The following is a 20281-nucleotide window of genomic DNA, read 5'->3' on the forward strand; positions in this document are numbered from 1 at the left end:
AGAGGAGGTAAGAGGGGGGATTATCACACACATGAAGCCAGAGAGAGTGTAAGAGGGTGGATTAGCCGTCAGTGTTTTACTCACTGCTCTGTCGCTCACTACCTATAACAGTTTTATCAACTTGGTTCAGGATCAGGACCACGCCTCTACTAAATCCAGCCTCCTGTACACAGGCACACCTGACTCATCTGTATGCCTCTGACTCTGCTTTCACATCCCCCATCCAAAACCCCTTCATTTCCAACTTCTCTTCTTGTAAATACAGGAACCACTGAGGGCTCCTTACTGAGAAGAAAAGATCATCCCACACCCAGAGTCTCTACCTCTCTGGTTCCTTCAAGCTGTACAGCAGACACCAGAGAGTCCTCCAACTGTCTCTATTATGGGCTAAATGTTTCAAACATCTCCAGCATCCTATTTGTAAAAAGTCTAGACTTTATTTGCCTATCAGCAGGGGAAGTGTCAAACTTCTGTTATTAGTAGGTGCAGAAAAAGTTGTAATCCTGGATCTGCTCCTGGTCATTCCAGATTTCACTCGTCTGTGTGAAACTGTACCGTATCGTACCCCTCAAAGCCGGTCTAACGGCTGTGGCGTTTGTCCACTGCGGCTTGCACCATCAGCCTTGTCTTTCTTCATCAGTTTTACCTCAGTAAATCTCCCTACAAGTGACCTGATTGATCGTATACCTGAAGTAAGAAATCAGAATAAAGCTTCCACTGCAGACATGCCAAAGAGGGCTTTTACTTTGAAAAGCACTGACCAGATGTGTAACTGCACTGGATTTATCATGTCTGTGATGTATTCCTCTGATTTGGACATTGGTATCTGCTAGAACAAGGTAAGTAAAGTGGCAAAAATTCAATAAAAGTCGCAAAAAATAATGAAATAAGGATTAAACTGACAAAAACTGGCACAAAAAGTGGTAAAAGGGGATTAAAAAGTGGCTGAAATGGCTTTAAAGTGCAAAAATTTGGGGGAAATTAGGCGGACTGGGATGAAAAATTGATATAAACTGGCAAAAATGTGATAGCTGTGGTTTGAATTGGCATAAAAGGGGTGCAAAAAGTGGTTAATAGTGGCAATAATGAGGCAACAATAGTCTGAAAGTTCAGACTTGTTAGTATGCATGCTGAAATAAAAACCAGACATCCACACAGCTGTTACGCATCCACCACACACCCAGTCTGAAAGTCATCGGTTCACTGCTGCATGCACCTCAATCTAGACTCGGTGTTCTGTGCATGCTCCATTCTCCACATACATAAACATTATAGTCAAGAGGCCCCCAGTATAAATCCTTTAAATTGCTGTTTCTGCAGGAGGAAATCTGACTGAGAATTCTTTCTTAATTTAACTCCACTGGTGCTTTTTCTTTACGTCAGTGTTTAGTGAGCCATCTGCACAGCCTCCACCAACAGCTGAGAGTGTTTGTGACAGAGAGTGTGTCTGAAATTTACTGACAGTGTTTTGACCTTTTTGACCGTATTACTGCGAGTAAATCTCCTCCTGGTCTGGACCGAGCCGAGGCTGTGGAGATATCCAGACAGGAATGCGCTGCAGTTATCGGTAGAAAACACTTAGCTGCAGTTCTGGAGGGACGCTGGCATGTAAATGGCTCCTCAGCGTCAGCAGGGGCCGATGCGTGTGATCAGAGTCTGTCTGCGAGTTTATCAGTGAGAGCGTGATGGCTGTTTGTCAGTGAGTCTCTAATGTAGCTGTGACTTATCTCGTCTGAAGGTGTTCGCACACTTTCACTCTCTCTCTCACTCTAACACAAACACACAACGGCACAAAAGCACTTTACGTTTTAACATCTAAACATGTCAGGTCCTCCAGCTGAGTCCAGCAGGTCAGTCTGCCTTTTCTTCACACGTTACCAGATTTTATTTTCTACTCCAGAGGCTTGATTGGTTTTTGTTATCAGATTTTTTAGAGGAGGGATTATAAAGTAGTGCATACTCCATTGCATCCATGCCATACCTCTAATTAGCATAATTAGTTTTAGACCAGGTAACAGCAAATTGAACCCTCCAAGTTTACTCTGCTAAACGAGCCCTGCACAAAATTGTTAGACAAACAACCATACCGCAGTAAAAGTGTGTGTGCAAACACATGTGAAAACTGTTAGGGGGTTTCATCAACTATGATCATTTTGTACCATGCATGAGTGTGGTTGCCCCCCACACCCACCCATCCCTCATCCTGCCATTCTGCTTTCACAGCAGGAGTATTGTTGTGTGCCCGAGCAAAGGCATGGTCCACTGTAGAGTTAAGCTGCGATAACCACATTTTTTTCCTGAATATTGGAAGAAAAGTGGCATAAATGGGTCACCATGGCAAAAAATGGATAAAAATGTGGTAAATATGGAGGAAAAAATGGGGAAAGAATTGGTGAAAATGTGTTAAAAAGTGGCCAAAATCAGTTTTAAGTGGAAAAAAATTGGAAAAGATGTTGTGAAAATGGAGTAAAAAGTTGCAAAAATTGACAAGAATGGGTATAAAGATTGGGCAATATTCCTTATAAAGTAACAAATATGGAAAAAAAATGGCAAAAATTAACAAAACGTGTATAAAGATTGAGGAATATTGATAATAAAGTGACAAATATGGAATGAAAGTGGCAAAAAATGGCAAAAACAAATGTTGAAATGGGTTAAAAAGCGGGAAAAAATGGGCATAAAGATTGGGGAATATTGATCAAATATGGCAAATATGGGTTTAAAGTGGCAAAAATTGGCACAAAGATTGGGGAAATGGGTTAAAAGTGGCAACAAAAATATATTTTCAACACCAAAACAAGGGCTGCAGTAGTTGCTTCTTTTTCTCATCAAGAATTCTACCAATTCTTCTGTAGATTTAACCAGTACTCTAATAAATATTTCATTCTCAGTATTTTGCCTCATTAAGGAGCAATGGCTCTCTACAAAAGAGAAAAGAAGATTGGTCCCTTCAATGAACTACAACTTGTCTATTTGAAATGACCATTATCACACAAAACAAGTTTTAGTCTATTTAAAAAGTGCTTTTGAGTCCTAAAGACATGAAACTGAGTTTGAAATTCAAAATAGTTAAATAAATATTTCCATTTCTGTGTTTGGGGATCCAACTGAAAAGTTTGCCAACACTTTATTTCTATATGAAGTTTATTGTTATGCTCTAATTTGTGCTCAGTTTATTTTTATTTTTGTAAAGGGAAGTTATTTCATGAAAATCATTCCAACGGTTCTTAGATCATGTGTAATATTTCACATTCTTATTGTCATTTATCTGGAGTGACTTACATCTGCATGTAGACAGGTGCTCCATTCTACTGAGAAATTTAACCCCATCATTCACAGAGTGGTCCAGTGAAGCCAATGGCAGCTGGACTCTTACATTGCAGGATGATCTGTTTTTAAAGGATGTTTACTTATAATTCTTTTTCCAAACACCTTTTTTGTTTGAGTTTATCAACTATAAAAAAATCAGAATTTTTAACACATCCCCAACCTGAAAGAAACATTATTAGGGGGTAAAGCAGTGCCTCTGACCTGTTGAATCTCTGACTATATGATGATGAACTCTGACCTTTTAGGTCTCTCAGTTTCAGTCACTGTTTGAGACAGTAACATGTTTCTATGTGAGTGTTGTCTACTCATTATCAATACCTAGTCTTCTTTCATGCCTCAGGACGCTGACGCCTTTCCAAAACTCTCAGTAACAAAGACTTGTCGGCGCTGAAATCTGAATAAATAATAATTTATGCACGCGGAAGGGAGAAAGAGAGACAGATGGACAGGTCACATGAAAAATCCTGCTTGGACTCTGTGTAACTCTGGGGTCAAACGCTCAAGTTTATAAAATCTTCTGCGGTCTGTGGACACAGACTTAACCACCGTCTCGCACATTATTCCTGCTGAGTGCACGTGCAGCGCTCAAGAACTCAGACATGTGCATAGTACCGCCCATACAGTCTTTTTAATCTGTGGAAAACTTAACAATAAAATTAACACTGCAATGTATGCATCATCTTCATGATTCTCACACTCCAACTTTCACTGCACGCCACGTTACGGCAGCACTGATAGCAAGTGTGCCACACAAGTAACGGTCCGCGTAAAACACAGTAAGCCAAGCGACACACAGCTATGTCCACGCTTACACCATGGGCACATATGGGTATATACTTTCTAGAGGAATTTTTGTGATTGAGTGACTCAAATTACCCAACACAAATGCACCGATATCAATAAATCCCAACAGGGGAGGGTTTACTGGGTTTTTCAGGGGCCCAGCTAAATCTTTGGGCAGACCTGGGTGGCAGAGATGCTACATCAGTTTTACTGTTTTATCAGTTATTTGGTTGTATAATGCAGCACATCACTGAGGTTTAAACCACGTAGGGCATTAACGGCAGTAAAACACTAAACCATCTCTCTACTTCTTGTTTCTCTAAACAACTATCAGTTGTCTTCATCTTCTTCTTTTTCAGTCTAAATCCTGTAAAACTGTTCCTGAGAGCTGATCAATGCTCGCACACTTCAGTTCTACAGCTAATCAATGAAACTGCACTAATTCTACTGTTATCTGCTCTCTTCATCAGCCTCCTCCTCCTCCTCTTTATCTAACCGTGTCTCCTCCCACCTCTCCTTCCTTTTACAGGTCTTCCTCCTTTTCCTACTGGTCTTACTATATTTGATCTCCTTTATTTCACTTCTTTTTGCTCTTCTTTTTTGACCATTTTCACTCCTCTTCATCATTGCCCTCAATATCCTAAAACCCACATCATCCACATCCCTGTGATTCGGCTCCCCGCTGTCACTCTCGGTGTTAAATCTTCTGTAACTGCTGAATGTTTTCATGGTCGACTAGCGAGCTGAAATGAAACGAAGGTTAAATAAAACCAAAATAAAGACAGACGTCTTCAGTCCGTGACACACTGGCGTTCATTCCACCAAATCTTTCAGTTTTCTTTAACGCGGCCTGTCGTTTCAGGAGGCCATTTTTCAGCGGTAGGCTTCATAAACCCGGCGACCATTGCTGCCATCGACACCGCCGCTACGCTATCCCGCCCAAAAGCAACAGTCTGGGCCTGCACACATCTAACAAGAGCTGCTCCTCCATCTGAGACGATGTTTTCATCGAGCAGCGAGCAGACTTATAAATCAGAGGGGTAATAATCGTTCAGAGATGGGATAATATTTGGATAACCGACCCTGAATCACCTCAACATCAACATCAGCCAGGTCCCGTCTGCTGCTTTCTCACATAACAAGGAAGAGCAGCGAGAAGAAGCCGAGTAGTGAGGAGAAGCACCCCAAACTGAAGGACCAACACCTGCAGGAATGAGTAGAAATGGACATTATATCCTCACCTGGAGCTCTATCTATCTCATAAAGCCGCAGTTCTTTCTTTTAGGATACGAACAGTTGATTTTTGTATATTCAGAAAATAGAAATTTGCCTGGAAAAGGTCTGATAGTCCTCTGTTATATTTGGATAGACCCATTCTGCTCATTGGTATTTCTGCTTTTCAGTCACTGTTACAGGACGCTGATATGCAGCAGTGGTCAGCATCTCAGAGACTGGGCGGTTTCCAACCTCTGGCATGAAGAGAAGGTGTTAACCATTCGTACTGTAGGTCAACGCAGCATGTAAACCCCCGACAGACTCCGACCCAGGCGAGGAAACAACCAGCGGCTGTATCTCTGTGTAAAAACACTCTGATCAAACATAATGTGAACAGACTGCACACTTTTTGTTATTCCAACATGAAGGTCCTGATGGAAAACCCCAGTCTTTGTTCTTGAACCCCTGCGGTGACCATGCCTATGGGCTGATGTCACACAGAGAGGAGAAATGAACGGAGCTAACCCGACTCACTGAGAGGGTTTAACCAAACAGCACCGGGCTGACTGCTGCTTTGTAGCAGCCACAGTGTGACCTCAAAGTCACATGATCTCTTTTTTCAACACCACAGAAGCAAGGTTAGCACTTTGTAGTTCAGCAGTCTCCTAGATCTGCTCTAATTGTTAAGTCTGGACTGATTTGACAGGATGCACCAGGAGCAAGAAGGCCTAAAATGGATTATTGACATGTTAGAGACTAGAGATAAGGAGCTGTGGATTCTGGTAGGCCGTCTTGTTGACTTTTTTGAGGACTTTGTGAGGAGTTCAGCCCCACTTCCAGGTTATGAATATTTTGGGTAAGGCAGGATACTAAAAGATAATCATGCTGATTTTGGGTCCCATTTCCAAAAAGACAGTCCTAGTTTCCTGCCTAAACTGTTACCTGAGAGCAGTGCCAAGTCAATAAAAGCAACAATCAATAGTTATTTTCAGTACTTTTATGTGGCATGGCCTTAATTTTGGATATGCATTTTTGCATTTTAAAATGATGTATCTTTGTCTGGAGAGCAGTGATATGTCTTCACATTGATGTACGGATGTTAATCATTACCCACACCGATGAAATCGGCAGGGGGTTTTGTAAAGGGTTCTGTATCTTTGTTTGTTTGTATGTATGTGTACAAGATAACTCGAGAACGGAAAGTCGGATCTTTACCAAACTTTCAGGGAATATTGGGATAGTGACAGGAAAGAATTGATTAGATTTTGGTGATGATCCGCATACCCGTTTGGTTTTTCTCTGACTTCGAATTTTGAACACCATAGTAATCAACGGGAGTGTGAGTTCCTCGGTGGCGCTGCTTAGGTGTGGGTCTGCCACCTCAGACGGCCATTCTAGTTGTATATGTAAGGGTTAATGCCCTATGACGTGTCCAATTATCAGGGATTAATGGACGACACGGAGGCATTAACCCGCTTATACCATGGTCACTTGCCAATGAAAGTAAATAATAAAACTACTGATTTTTGATTTCAAATGTTTTGTGATCAAAATAGAAAGTTTTACTAAATCATCAATTCCTTTTCCCTAGCAACGCCTGAGGGCTTGACTAATAACTGGAATAGCCATTCCAATCCCATAACATTCTTAGGGAATGTAAACATAGTTCAGTACTCCAGTAAATAGGACGGGCCATGGATACGAAGTCACAACGGAACAAAAGAATGAGTCCGCTCAGCGCAGTTTCTGAACAGATTTATCAACTAGAATGGCCGTCTGTGGCGGCAGACCCACGCCTAAGCAGCGCCACCGAGGAACTCACGCTCCCATTGATTACTACGGTGTTCAAAATTCGAAGTCCGAGAAAAACCGAACGGGTGTGCAGATCATCACCAAAATCTAATCGGTTCTTCCCTGTCACTATCTCGATATTCCTTGAAAGTTTGGTAAAGATCCGACTTTCCAGGAATATTCCCAATGTTCCCAATGGCTTCCACTTTGTTAGAATACCACTGACAGTTGACTAAAATATTTAGGAGCCAGGAAATTTCACCACTGGACTTGTTGCACAGGTGGCATCCTATCACAGTACCACGCTGGAATTCATGGAGCTCCTGAGAGCGAGCCATTCTTTCACAAATGTTTGTAGAAACAGTCTGCATGCCTAGGTGCTTGATTTTATTCACCTGTGGCCATGGAAGTGATTGGAACACCTGATTTACATTATTTGGATGGGTGAGTGAATACTTTTGGCAATATAGTGTGTGACTGTCTCAGGTTGCTATGGTCACTCTTAACAAAGTAATGGCTAACGGCTGCTGGGCATTATTTGGAACAGTGAAAAGATTTTTTGATCAGGATTACTTGAGAAGTTTGAACGGTGTCCATATATCAGAAGTTAATTGACACCAATGGAATTTCCAGAGCCAATCAGAATCAGGAATCAGGAAACCCTAAGAGTCTTATTTTGAAGGTTGTACCTGCAGTGGACGACATGCTTCCTGTATTTAAGGTGTTCTGCTTTTTGTTCACAATGCTGAAGAAGGCCATGTCGAAACATGTCAGTCATGCCTTGCCTAAATAAAAATGCTTGAGAGGAAATTTTTAAGTGCTGACGACTCAGTTTAAGTATGTTTTTTTGTCTTGCACCTCAAATGGTTTATTTTTAGGAGTGGACTCCTTTTCCGCTTTCCTTTGCAACCAATTTAATTCACTACAGGTGGACTCCAGTCAAGGTGTAGATCTCAGCAGAGATCAGAGAAATGGAGAATCCTGAGCTACATTTACAGTGCTGTTGCGTAGGGTCTGATTAGTTATGGAAATGGGATATTTCAATTTCTTATTTTTAACAAATTTGCAAAAATTTCTAAAAATCTCATTTCACTTTGTCATGATAGGTTACTGAGTGTAGATTAAAATGAAGAATTAAAATGATTTTTTTCGACTGTAGCGGCAGGCTGAAACAAAAGAAAACTGACAAAAGTGATGGGGGTCTGATTACTTTCTGAATAAGCTGCTTGCAAAAGGAGGCTGTTCTCGCCGTAAGGGGGCGGTTCCATGAGTGCACGATGCCAGGTCAATAGAGACGCAGCATGGCCAATATGAAACTGTATCCTAAAGTTTAGAAAGGCAGAGTCTGGACCATGACTTTACTGAAATTAACCTTTTTAGACAGAGAAAATCCTCACAGTTAAGTCAGACTTGGTTTGTTCTGTGAGATTAATTTCTCTTAAACATCAGAACCTGCTGAAAGATCTTCTCTCTTAAACCCCCGAGTCTCTTCAGATAAACTTATATCGCCTTATACCGCCTTATATCAGCGTATTGGTCATTGCTTCTTTTCAGAAATTCCATCTATAAAAACGCTCCAGTGAAATCCAAGCAACAAGAAACCAGATCATGATGATTATGTAATCTCAGGGATGATGTCAAAGGCGATCCGGGGCTTAAATAAAACCCAGAATTCAGACAGTTACACAAACATTAAATAATGACATCAGTCAAGAAAACATTACAGAGCTTTTACTGGATGCCGGGACCACAAACCACCGAAAAACACAAAGTCAATGGGAATTCTGCTGGGAATACAACGGGAATACGATGATGGACAGACGGGCAAACACAAACAGACAAAGTGACGGCCCAGTTTAGGCAGAAAACAGCGAACTCAGAAACAAGAAGCAGACAAAGGAAATCCATTTTAAGATGGAAAAAGCCCCGATAGCGAGAGGCGTTTTGGAATTTTCTGAATCCTCCTGTGTCTCATCAGCATCCCACAGTAACCAAATATTTAGCCTCAAACTGTGCAACTGAAGTTTTCCTTTCTTTGCTTTCCTCTGAAGTCATGATGTTTGCTCGGACTCGGCGCTGACAGCTCGTACAGTCTCTGATGTGGACCAAAAAAAAAAAAGGAAAACTTCTGTAAAAACCCCGGAGGACAAGGTCAGCGCTGCGACTTCAGCAGTCAGAAGGAGTCGTGTTTTTTCTGCACATTCTTCTCAATCAGGACGTCCCCGAAGTTCAAAAATGAGAAAGTACCGTCCCGTCTTTAAACAAATACAGACAAGGAGGATTTATTTATTTATTTCACTGAGACTCTACAACTCTGATGATGAGGTTCTTCACTGGAGGGAGCTGGGAGTTTCTCTCGCTGATTTAAGAGGAAACATCATGTTTCACTCCCTCATTGTTTCTCTTATTTATCACTGACCTGCAGTCCAAAGTCCACTGATGATCCTAGACCAGGGGTTCTCAACGTTGGGGTCAGGACCCCATTGGGGGTCGCGAGACACTGAGAGGGGGTCTCCACATGCCTTAGAAAAACTTAGAACATTTTTTAAATTCCAGTGTTGCCACTTTACACCAATTTTTCCTAATTTGAACCAATTTTTATCACTTTTTCCCACAAATTTTGCCTATTTGAACTAGGGCTGGGCAATTAATCGCAAATTAGATTAAATCGCAATATGGCCTGCTGCAATATTCTAATCGCAGACAGTGCAATATTTCTTTAACCTGAAATGTGTCAGAATACCAGATACAGTTTTTTTGCAGTGGATGTTTTATGCTCTACAGCTGTTATTCAACCCCGCTCAACCAAAGAGCCAAATCGTTGAAAAATACCTTTGCAAGAGCCACAATCTAAGTGGTGAAAAGTGGCAAAACAGCATGGAGTAGCAATAGAAATAAGTTAAAGGTGGCAAAAATGGTCAACAAGCAGCAAAAATGTGTGAAAAGGGGCAAAAATTGGGAGAAAATGTGGAAAATGGTCAGAAAGTAGGAAAAAATGGTCCAAAGTGGCAACAAAAAGAGTGAAAAGTGGCTAAAATAAGCAAAAAGGAGTCACATGTAGCAAAAATGGGCAAAAAAAATAAGAAACAAGTGGTATGTGATGGCAAAAGGTAGCTTAAATATCCAAAAAGTGGCAAAAAAAAATGGTGAAAAAGGGCAAAAATGGGAAAAATGGCAAAAAGAAGTAGCAAAAATTTGGGAAAAAATGAAACAAGTGGCATTTAATGGCAAAAGGTAGCTTAAGTGGTCAAAAAATGGTGAAAAAGGGCAGAAACTGGATTGAAGTGGAATAAGTGGGGAAAAAGTGGCAAAAGAAGATGCAAGATGGCCCAAAAAAGGAAAAAGGTGGTATTAAATGGCAAAAGATAGCTGAAATGGGTGAAAGTGGCAAAAATGTTGAAAATGGCATTTTTTTTTTTTTTAAGTTTTTCTGGGGGAATAATATTTCAGATTAAGAAATAAAAGAGTCAAAATGGCTTTTCTTTTTTGAAAGTTATTTATTCCTAGTTTTATTTATCTAATATGGTGCTCTTTTTAATAAAGAGTGATTTATTGCTTGTGTTTGTTAAACAACACATAAGATGGGGAACCTAAAAATAATAGCACATTAAATCACAACCGCAATATTGGGGAAAATAATAGCAATCAGATTATTTTTGCTAATCATTCAGCCCTAATTTTAACACATTTTTGCAACTTAAAACCCATCTTTTGCCAATTTTAAACCCTTTCCACCACTTTCTCTCTGCATGTTTTTGCCACTTCTAACCAAATCTTGCCACTGTCCACCCATGGTTGGCTCTGTTGACACATTATTGCCACTATTAACCCCTTTTACCAATTATTTAAGCCACATTTCACAACTTGATATGCCCAGTTTCTGACTTTTTCTGCCTCAGCTAACCCTTTTTTCAGTTTGTATTAATTTTCATCCCATTTCACCAAATTTCAGCCTATTTTTTGCCTCTATAATGCCATTTCAGCCACTTTTGAATCCCTTTTACTACTTAATATTCCCATTTTTGCCACTTTCATCTAATTTTGGGCATTTCTAACCTATTTCTGCCACTTTTAAAATCAAATTTCACCTCCTTTCCCACCATTTTCTGCCAATCCCATTTTAGCTGTTTTTAAAGTACTTTAATTCTGTTTTTAACAAAAGGATTTACATTTTTAAGAGGGCTACTTACTACACAAATGAATTAAAATTTGTGTCTTTTTTAAGAGTGGTTATTATTCAGGTTAAAAATAAAATACCACAGCTTAACTTTACAATGGACCATGGTTTTGCTGGGCCCCAGAAAGCTTTCCCATTTCGCCCCCTAATGGGCGGCCTAGTCTCCACATGACTTTATTTTGGGGGTCGCGGGCTAAAAGGTTGAGAACCCCTGTTGTAGACAAACAGAGGCAATCATCACATTTAAGACCAGAGAAAGGCAGAGAAATCAGAGTACATCCATTATTGATAGATTAGCTGTTCACTAGAGTAATTAAATCTTCTCTAAACTAATCTTTGCACAGAGCCTGGAAGCTCCATGTGGATAGTTAAAGTCATTTTTCCTCCATAAAGTTAAACCCTGAGTTTTGTCTTGAAGGAGATCGATTTGTCGAGCAGTAAAATACTGCAGCACCAGAAAATCCTCCTCTGTTCCACCTGGACAAATAACAGTAAGTGTCTTAATTAAAACTGGCCCTTCCTGGGTACCATAGACAACATGACACAAGCCTCCTGATTGGCTATAGGACAAATATCTCTTCCTGTTTTGGGAGGCGTCAATAAGCGAGTTTAACAGCCGCTGAGTTTTAATGGGATCTGTGTGTAAAGCTTCTTCATCAATAGGCCTAATGACCAGTTTCAGCCCGGACGCCGATAAACTGCCGATGGTTAGAGCCGGGTTATCGAAGCGCCATTTCTCCAGGGCTGAGGGGATTCAAAGGCTGGTTCTGGATCCCTATGGGGGTCCAAGCCGGACTCTGTGTCCGGACTCTGTGAGCAGTGAAATACCGTCTTGGTGAGAATTTAAGAAATACTGAGGTAGAGTCGGTTTTCCTCTCACTTCTCCATGACTTCTTTCCTTTGTTGGGTTAGAAATAAAAAGATTATACCAATGGGAGTGGGAATTTTCACTTGTAGAGATAATTTAAACCAAGTGTACATAGATTTTATTCTACATCCCCGAACACACAGGGTAATACATCTATGCTTTGTAAAATATTTTAACTATTCGTGACCTGCATACAAAGAATACTGAAGTAATTTTGGCAGGGCATGATACTTCTTCACATTATAAAGTTACCCTGATGGCATCAACTTTTGAGCCAAATGTGGCATTCATCATAACCACATACACTTCAATAGAACCTGTCTGACAATGTAAAGTGGGCTAAAAGATCTCCAACACATCATGGAACCATCTATATTCAAGAACAGATGAGAAACAAAGTCACTGACAGACATTTCTGAGGCTTTGGGACGCCAGCCAAACACACTGAGAGCCATTACCCACAAATGGAGAAAACTGGGAACAGTGGTGAACTTTCCCAAGAGTGGCTGTCCTGCCAAAATGGGATGGCTTTCCACAAGGTTCAGGAGTGTGTTTATGGGAATTTTTGACCTTTCATCCAAAAGCGCATTTGTGAGGTCACATACTGATGTTGGACCAGAAGGCCTGGCTCTCAGTCTCCACTCTAATTCATCCCAAAGGTGTTCTATCGACTTGAGGTCAGGACTCTGTGCAGGCCAGTCAAGTTGATCCACACCAAACTCTCTCATCCATGTCTTTATGGACCTTGCTTTGTGCACTGGTGCACAGTCATGTTGGAACAGGAAGGGGCCATCCCCAAACTGTTCCCACTAAGTTGGGAGCATGGAATTGTCCACAATCTCTTGGTATGCTGAAGCATTCAGAGTTCCTTTCACTGGAACTAAGGGCCCAAGCCCAGCCCCTGAAAAACAAGCCCACACCATAATCCCCCCTCCACCAAACTTTACACTTGGCACAATGCAGTCAGACAAAAACCGTTCTCCTGGCAACCACCAAACCCAGACTCGTTCATCAGGTTGCAGGATTGATTCCCAGTCTCGGTGCATGCCCTTTCTCCACACATGTCCTGTCTCTCTTCAGCTGTCCTATCCAAAAAAAGGCAACCTTCCCAAAAAATCTATTTCTAATCTGAAAGGCTTCCTTGCAAAACATGTCAGCTGCTATTTCTATATTTTAGAGCGCTCAAGAGCTCCTTGAGTGTTTGCTCTGAATTAACCCACAACATTGGATAAGATAGATTATTCAAGTGTTAAGTGTTTCTACTTCTTAAAAAAAAAAAAAAAAGACCCAACGCAAGAAAAGGTTGATAAAGGGTGGAAGAAATATTTTGCTCTGTCTTATTCTGATTGCAGGTGTGCCCGTCTCAAAACTAAATATGGGTTATTTACATGACAAGCCCCTTCCTGCTGCTGGCCTTGGCTGATGATGTCTTCAACGCCCCACCTCCTGACATCTGACCTCTGTCACAACCCCCTCTTACCCCTGAACCCCCCCCATCCCGTCGTCCCGCTGCGGTCAACAGCAGAGAGACTGATGTCCGGTCAACAGACATCTGACTGACCTTTACCAGCTCGGCCTCCAGGGACCCATCTATCTCCCAGCATCCCTCACTCTCTCTCTCCCCAACCCCTCTACCCCTCTAATGCTAATGCAGCTGTTTATAACTGCCACATTGACTTTCTCCTGCCACTGTATGTAAATACAATCTGCTCTGATCAATGGGCTGAGGGCTGACATGACGCTGACCACACTCACACAAATACACACAACGCTGCAAAAAATAGCAGCCAAAAAACACAAATGGCTAGCCAGCGAAATATTTACTAAACATACTCAATATATCAGAAAATTCAGACATTTTAGGGGCTTATGTCGATGCTTGCCTGGCAAAACAAATATACCACAAATATAGAATTTAGGGCTGGCAAAACATTACATTTTTAATCGCAATTGATCTCAGAATTTCTGTAGTTAATTACAATCTAAAATTCTACTATTTTGCATTTTGCATTTTCCAACGGTTTTTACAGTCATGGATGAAAGTATTGGCAACCCTGGAATTTTTCAAGAAAATACACGATTTCTCCCAGAAATTGTTGCAATTACAAATGTTTTTGGTATAATCATGTTTATTTCCTTTATGTGCATTGGATCAACACAAAAAATCTGAAGAAAAAAAAAAACAAAATTCATATAATTTTACACAAAATTCAAAAAATGGGCCAGACAAAATTGTTGGCACCCTCAACTTAATATTTGATTGCACACCCTTGGAAAAAAATAACTGAAACCAATCACTTCCTTTAACCATCAACAAGCTTCTTACACCTCTCAACTGGAATTTTGGACCACTCTTCTTTTGCAAACTGCTCCAGGTCTCTCAGATTTGAAGGGTGCCTTCTTGCAACAGCAGTTTTGAGATCTCTCCATAGGTGTTCAATGGGATTTAGATCTGGACTCATTGCTGGTCACTTCAGAACTCTCCAGCTTTGTCTCCAACCATTTCTTGGTACTTTTTGAGGTATGTTTGTGGTCATTGTCCTGCTGGAACACCCATGACCTCTGACCCAGACCCAGCTTTCTGACACTAGGCCCTACATTGCGGCCCAAAATCTTTTGATAGTCTCCAGATTTCATGATTCCTTGCACACAGTCAAGGCACCCAGTGCCAGAGGCAGCAAAACAACCCCAAAACATCTTTGACCCTCCACCATGTTTGACTGTAGGTACTGTGTTCTTTTCTTTGTAGGCCTCATTCTGTTTTCTGTAAACAGTAGAATGACGTGCTTTTCCGAAAAGCTCTACCTTAGTCTCATCTGTCCTCAAAATGTTCTCCCAGAAGGATTGAGGCTTACTCAGGTATGTTTTTGCAAACTCCAGTCTGGCTTTTTTATGTCTGTTTGTCAGCAGTGGGGTTCTCCTCGGTCTCCTGCCATAGCGCTTCATCTCATTCAGATGACGACGTATGGTCCCAGCTGACACTTTTGCACCCTGAGTCTGCAGGACAGCCTGAATCTGTGTGGAAGTTGACTGAGGATGTTTATCCACCATTCCAACTATCCTGCGTTGCATTCTTTTGTCAGTTTTTCTCTTCCGTCCACGTCCAGGGAGATTAGCCACAGCTCCATGGTTATAAACTTCTTGATTATATTACACACAGTGGACAAAGGAATTTCAAGATTTCTGGAGATGGTCTTGTAACCTTGAGATTGTTTATATTTTTCTAAAATTTTGCTTCCTAAGTCCTCAGACGATTCTGGGCTCTTCTTTCTCTTCTCCATGCTTGGTGTGACACACACAGGCACACAACACAAAGGTTGAGTCAGCTTTTAGATGTTCTAACTGGCTTCAGGTGTGATTTCTAGATTGCCAGCACCTGTTACTGCCACAGGTGAGTTTAAATGAGCATCACATGCTGGAAATAAAATGATTTACCCACAGTTTTAAAAGGATGCCAACAATTTTGTCTGGCCTATTTTTTGAGTTTTGTGTAAACTTATGTCAATTTGTCTTTTTTCTTCTGATTTTTTGTGTTGTTCCAATGCACATACAGGCAATAAACACATGTATACCAATAACATTTGTAATTGCAACAATTTCTGGGAGAAATGGTGTATTTTCTTGAAAAATTCCAGGGGTGCCAATACTTTCATCCATGACTGTATGTATTTTTGATATTTCTACTCTCTTAAACAAAGCAGTTGCATAGATTGTTGGGGGTTTTTGTAATTTGAACAGACCTCCCTGGTATTTTGGCATTGTGATAGCACTTTTCCATGCAGATATCACTCCCTGCCCCCCATTTAGATGTTCCACTCTACCTCAAGTACCAAGAAACCAGTTGGATATGTTATCCTGAATGCATGCTAGACTCAGAATTCCCGAGTTTCCAACTTTTTCATCTCATTCACTCCCAGCTCTGACATCCGACTTACGAGGCAAACAGAACGCAGCAAGAGTTCTCCACTGTAACATGAGGTGATCTGAACCAACCGACAGACTACAGCACCCACAATGCCACAGCCATCTCCCCGCCATACCTCCCATAGATGTCGCGTGTTCCTGACGGCTCCAGCCTGCAGTTTGTCCAGCGGCAGAGGGACTCCCTGAAACGGGCCGATCCATGTCCCCTGAGGGATCCTCTGAGCCGCACAGATCCCGTAACCCAGACCAGGAACGGTGCTGGTGCACAGACACACCTGAATGCAACGCAGAGGGTGGAAAATACAGAAATAAATATGATTTACAGATAATAGCTCACAGTGTTTCAAGACTGTGTTCAAACAGGATGCTTCACCTCTCTGGGCAGGTCTCTCAGCCAATCAGGGACGTCCGGCAGGGTGACGGGGGCCGCCGTGCTGCTGGTGCCGACAAGACGCCGCAGAGAGTGAAGAGGGCCGTGCATGGGACACTCGCCATTCCTGTTGTCAGCACACATGTCACAACCTGCTGAAACAAGGGAGACAGACATATTGTTGTACGTCTTTGTTTCATTGTTTCATTAAAGGTGATCTCAGGATTTTTTAAAACAACATTGTGAGGGATTTCAGTTTGGAGTGTTTTTGGCTCCCTCCCCCTCAAGAATGATGTTGTTTGCTAACAAACAGAGGGAATGAGAAGCTGGCAAAGATGTGAGAAACTCAAGAACTGAGAGGTAAAACATTCGAAAACACATTTGTCTGCTCTATGAAGCAGCGTAGAATAACAGAAGAAAAGCAGACTCAATAAGGGATATTTGGATTCAGCAGAGGTCCATAAAGTTTCCTAAAGACACAGCAGACTCTTGATGTTAATATGTGTCTGTAAATTGAGTTTCCAGACACTTTTATGGACCTGACAAAACAGAGCCTAAAGGTTCACATCAGCCCCAGTCATCAATGATGACATGAAACTGAAGAAAGCTCAGTGTTAGCTCATGCAGGACATGGTAGTCATACGCCCACCCGTGATCAGCTGATCCCATTTATCTCCCCCCTGCTCTCACAGCCAGTCCAGCTCTGTCTCTTAACACAATGGTGTACTTCAATACACTATATTGCCAAAAGTATTCACTCACCTTCCTTGACTCTCATGTGAACTTCAGTGACATCCCATTCTTAATCCATAGGGTTTAATATGAGGTCAGTCCACCCTCTGCAGCTATAACAGCTTCAACTCTTCTGGGAAGGCTTTCCACAAGGATTAGGAGTGTGTTTATGGGAATTTTTGACCATTCTTCCAGAAGCGCATATGTGAGGTCACACACTGATGTTAGACCAGAAGGCCTGGCTCTCAGTCTCCGCTCTAATTCATCCCAAAGGTTTTCTATCGACTTGAGGTCAGGACTCTGTGCAGGCCAGTCAAGTTCATCCACACCAAACTCTCTCATCCATGTCTCTATGGACCTTGCTTTGGGCACTGGTGCACAGTCATGTTGGAACAGGAAGGGGCCATCCCCAAACTGTTCCCACAAAGTCGGGAGCATGGAATTGTCCAAAATCTCTTGGTATGCTGAAGCATTCAGAGTTCCTTTCACTGGAACTAAGGGGCCAAGCCCACCCCTGCAACCGACGCTTTGCATTGCACTTGGTGATGTATGGCTTGGATGCAGCTGCTCGGCCATGGAAACCCATTCATGAAGCTCTCTACCACTGTTCTTGAGCTAATCTGAAGGCCACATGAAGTTTGGAGGTCTGTAGCCATTGACTGCAGAAAGTTGGCAACCTCTGCGCACTATGCACCTCAGCATCCGCTGACCCCGCTCCATCATTTTAAGTGGCCTACCACTTGGTGGCTGAGTTGCTGTCATTCCCAATGGCTTCCACTTTGTTATAATACCACTGACAGTTGACTGTGGAATATTTAGGAGCCAGGAAATTTCACCACTGGACTTGTTGCACAGGTGGCATCCTATCACAGTACCACGCTGGAATTCACTGAGCTCCTGAGAGCGAGCCATTCTTTTGTTTGTAGAAACAGTCTGCATGCCTAGGTGTTGATTTTATACACCTGTGGCCATGGAAGTGATTGGAACACCTGATTTCAATTATTTGGATGCGTGAGTGAATACTTTTGGCAATATAGTGTATGACGTACTTCTCACTAACCCCAACTTGCAGAAATGCTGATGCACCAAAGCTAAACCTCCTCCACCCCAGCCTCCTTTAATAGCATAAAGCTTGTTGCACCCTCATATTCAGATTCATGCTATTATAGATTAATGGCTTTTGAACAAATTTTGCTGTGCTCACTATGCATTGTTAGAAATTTATACATCCATATGGGGGTTTGTAGCCATGCAAAAGTCAAAGCATGCTGCTTGACTAACCCAGGGAGCATCTTTAGAGCAGCGCCTTTAGTTAAAATGGTTAAATATGTGATGAGCATTTCTGACTGAATTAAAATTTTGGGTTACTACAAATTTAACATCTGTTATTTCTCCATATTTTAGTGATCCATTTGCATCATTTTACTTCAGCCTATCTGTGAATGGGGGTTCTGACCGAAGACAGCAGCTCTCAGATGTCTCTCCTACAGACTGTGAGATGCTCCACCAACATCTGGATGGATATGATGTAATTTGCCTGTAAAATAGATTCCCTGTTTAGAAGTACTTATGTGAATGGTGGCTCCATTAGCTTTAGCTACATAGTGAAAGCTAATGTAGCTACATTAGCAACATAGTTAACATTGCTGATAGGGCTGTCCCTGACTGCATACTTTGGTTGATCCACATTAACATCTCTCTGCAGACACAGTGATGTAAAATAATCCACCACTGCTTCATGTCTCACTGATTTTAAAAACTCACAGACTCAGCTCAGTGGACAATGTAGATTATTTTTATCGTTATTTCACTATGCTGCCAATTTTTGCCACTCACACCCTGAGTGTAATAATTTATTTCACACTGTCTGAGGGTTAAAGACAAAACAAGAAGAAGGAGAACGGTATGAAGCTCAGATAACTGACTAACTGTGATTTCTATGAAAGTATTCCATCAGCTGAGGATCTGGACTGACCACGGTGAACATTAGCGGCTGAAATAAAGCCATTTGCTGCTTAATCTGTATCTGTCTGTCACCAGTATGTGGTTTAGCATCGTCTTTCTGAAATAGGCCTTCCCTGACAGAGACGTTGTCTGGATGGGAGCAGATGTTGCTCTAAAAGCTCTCTCTACTTCTCAGCATTGATAGTTCCTTTCCAGATGTTAGAGCTGCCCACGCCATAGGCACTAATGCAACCCCATACCATCAGAGATGCAGGCTTTAGACCTGAGCCAGGAGAACAAGCTGGATGCTCCCTCTCCTCTTTAGTCCACAGGACCCGGCGTCTGTGGTTTCCTCTGACCACAGAACAGTTTTCCATGTTTCTTCAGTCCATGTTAAATGAGCTTGTCTTAGAAATTTAACATTGAGAACCATTTTACTGAAATTGTTTCAAAATTGGTAAATGTTTTTATATGCAGATTGATGAAGAGACTCTGCCTTTCTAAAAAGCTCCTTTTATACCCATTCATGTTACTGACCTGTTGTCAATTAGCCTAATTAGATGTTAAATGCTTCTGCTGCTGTATTTCATCTGAACTATTTGCTTTTACTGCCTTTGTTGCCCTGTCCCTACTTTTTTGTTGTATTGCTGCCATCAAATTCAAAATGAGCTAATATTTTTCATAAAATGGTAAAATGTCTCAGTTTCAACACCTGGTATGTTGTTTCTGTTCTATTGTGAATCAAATATGGGTTTATGAGATTTGACAAACTGTATCCTGTTTTTATTTACATTTTACGCAGCGCCCCAACTTTTTTGGAATTGGGGTTGTATTATCAAGTTATCAAACAGTTTAAGAGTTCCAAATAAAAGCATAAAAAATACATAATAACCTTTTATCTTACCCCTTAGATGCATAAGTGGGGTCAAAAAGGACCCCAGCGTTTTTTTGTTTGTTTGTTTGTTTTTGTTTTTGTTTTTGTTTTTGTTTGCGATATCTTTATCAATTTATTTTTTTATCGTTTAATCTTCCATGTATTCCTCATATAGGTTGTCTTTGACATGAGGCCATTTGGATTTGTATCTAATTGCATTTTTTGTATCAGTACCACACTTTTCCATACGTGGGGTCAAAAATGACCCCAAGC

General features: G+C 41.4%; 1 protein-coding gene across 1 annotated transcript in view; it reads right to left on the minus strand.

Annotated features, from left to right (window-relative positions):
* The window catches only part of prdm6 (PR domain containing 6), a 132453-nt gene that overhangs the window by 86820 nt on the left and 25352 nt on the right, over positions 1 to 20281 (minus strand). The window contains exons 3-4 of the mRNA XM_041787954.1: positions 16462 to 16610; positions 16205 to 16363 (exon numbers count right to left, since the gene is read on the minus strand). Of these exons, the coding sequence (XP_041643888.1) occupies positions 16205 to 16363; positions 16462 to 16610 (308 nt within the window). The remainder of the gene's footprint in view (positions 1 to 16204; positions 16364 to 16461; positions 16611 to 20281) is intronic.

Source organism: Cheilinus undulatus, linkage group 5 (genome assembly GCF_018320785.1).
Source record: "Cheilinus undulatus linkage group 5, ASM1832078v1, whole genome shotgun sequence".
Classification (NCBI taxonomy): Eukaryota; Metazoa; Chordata; class Actinopteri; order Labriformes; family Labridae; genus Cheilinus; species Cheilinus undulatus.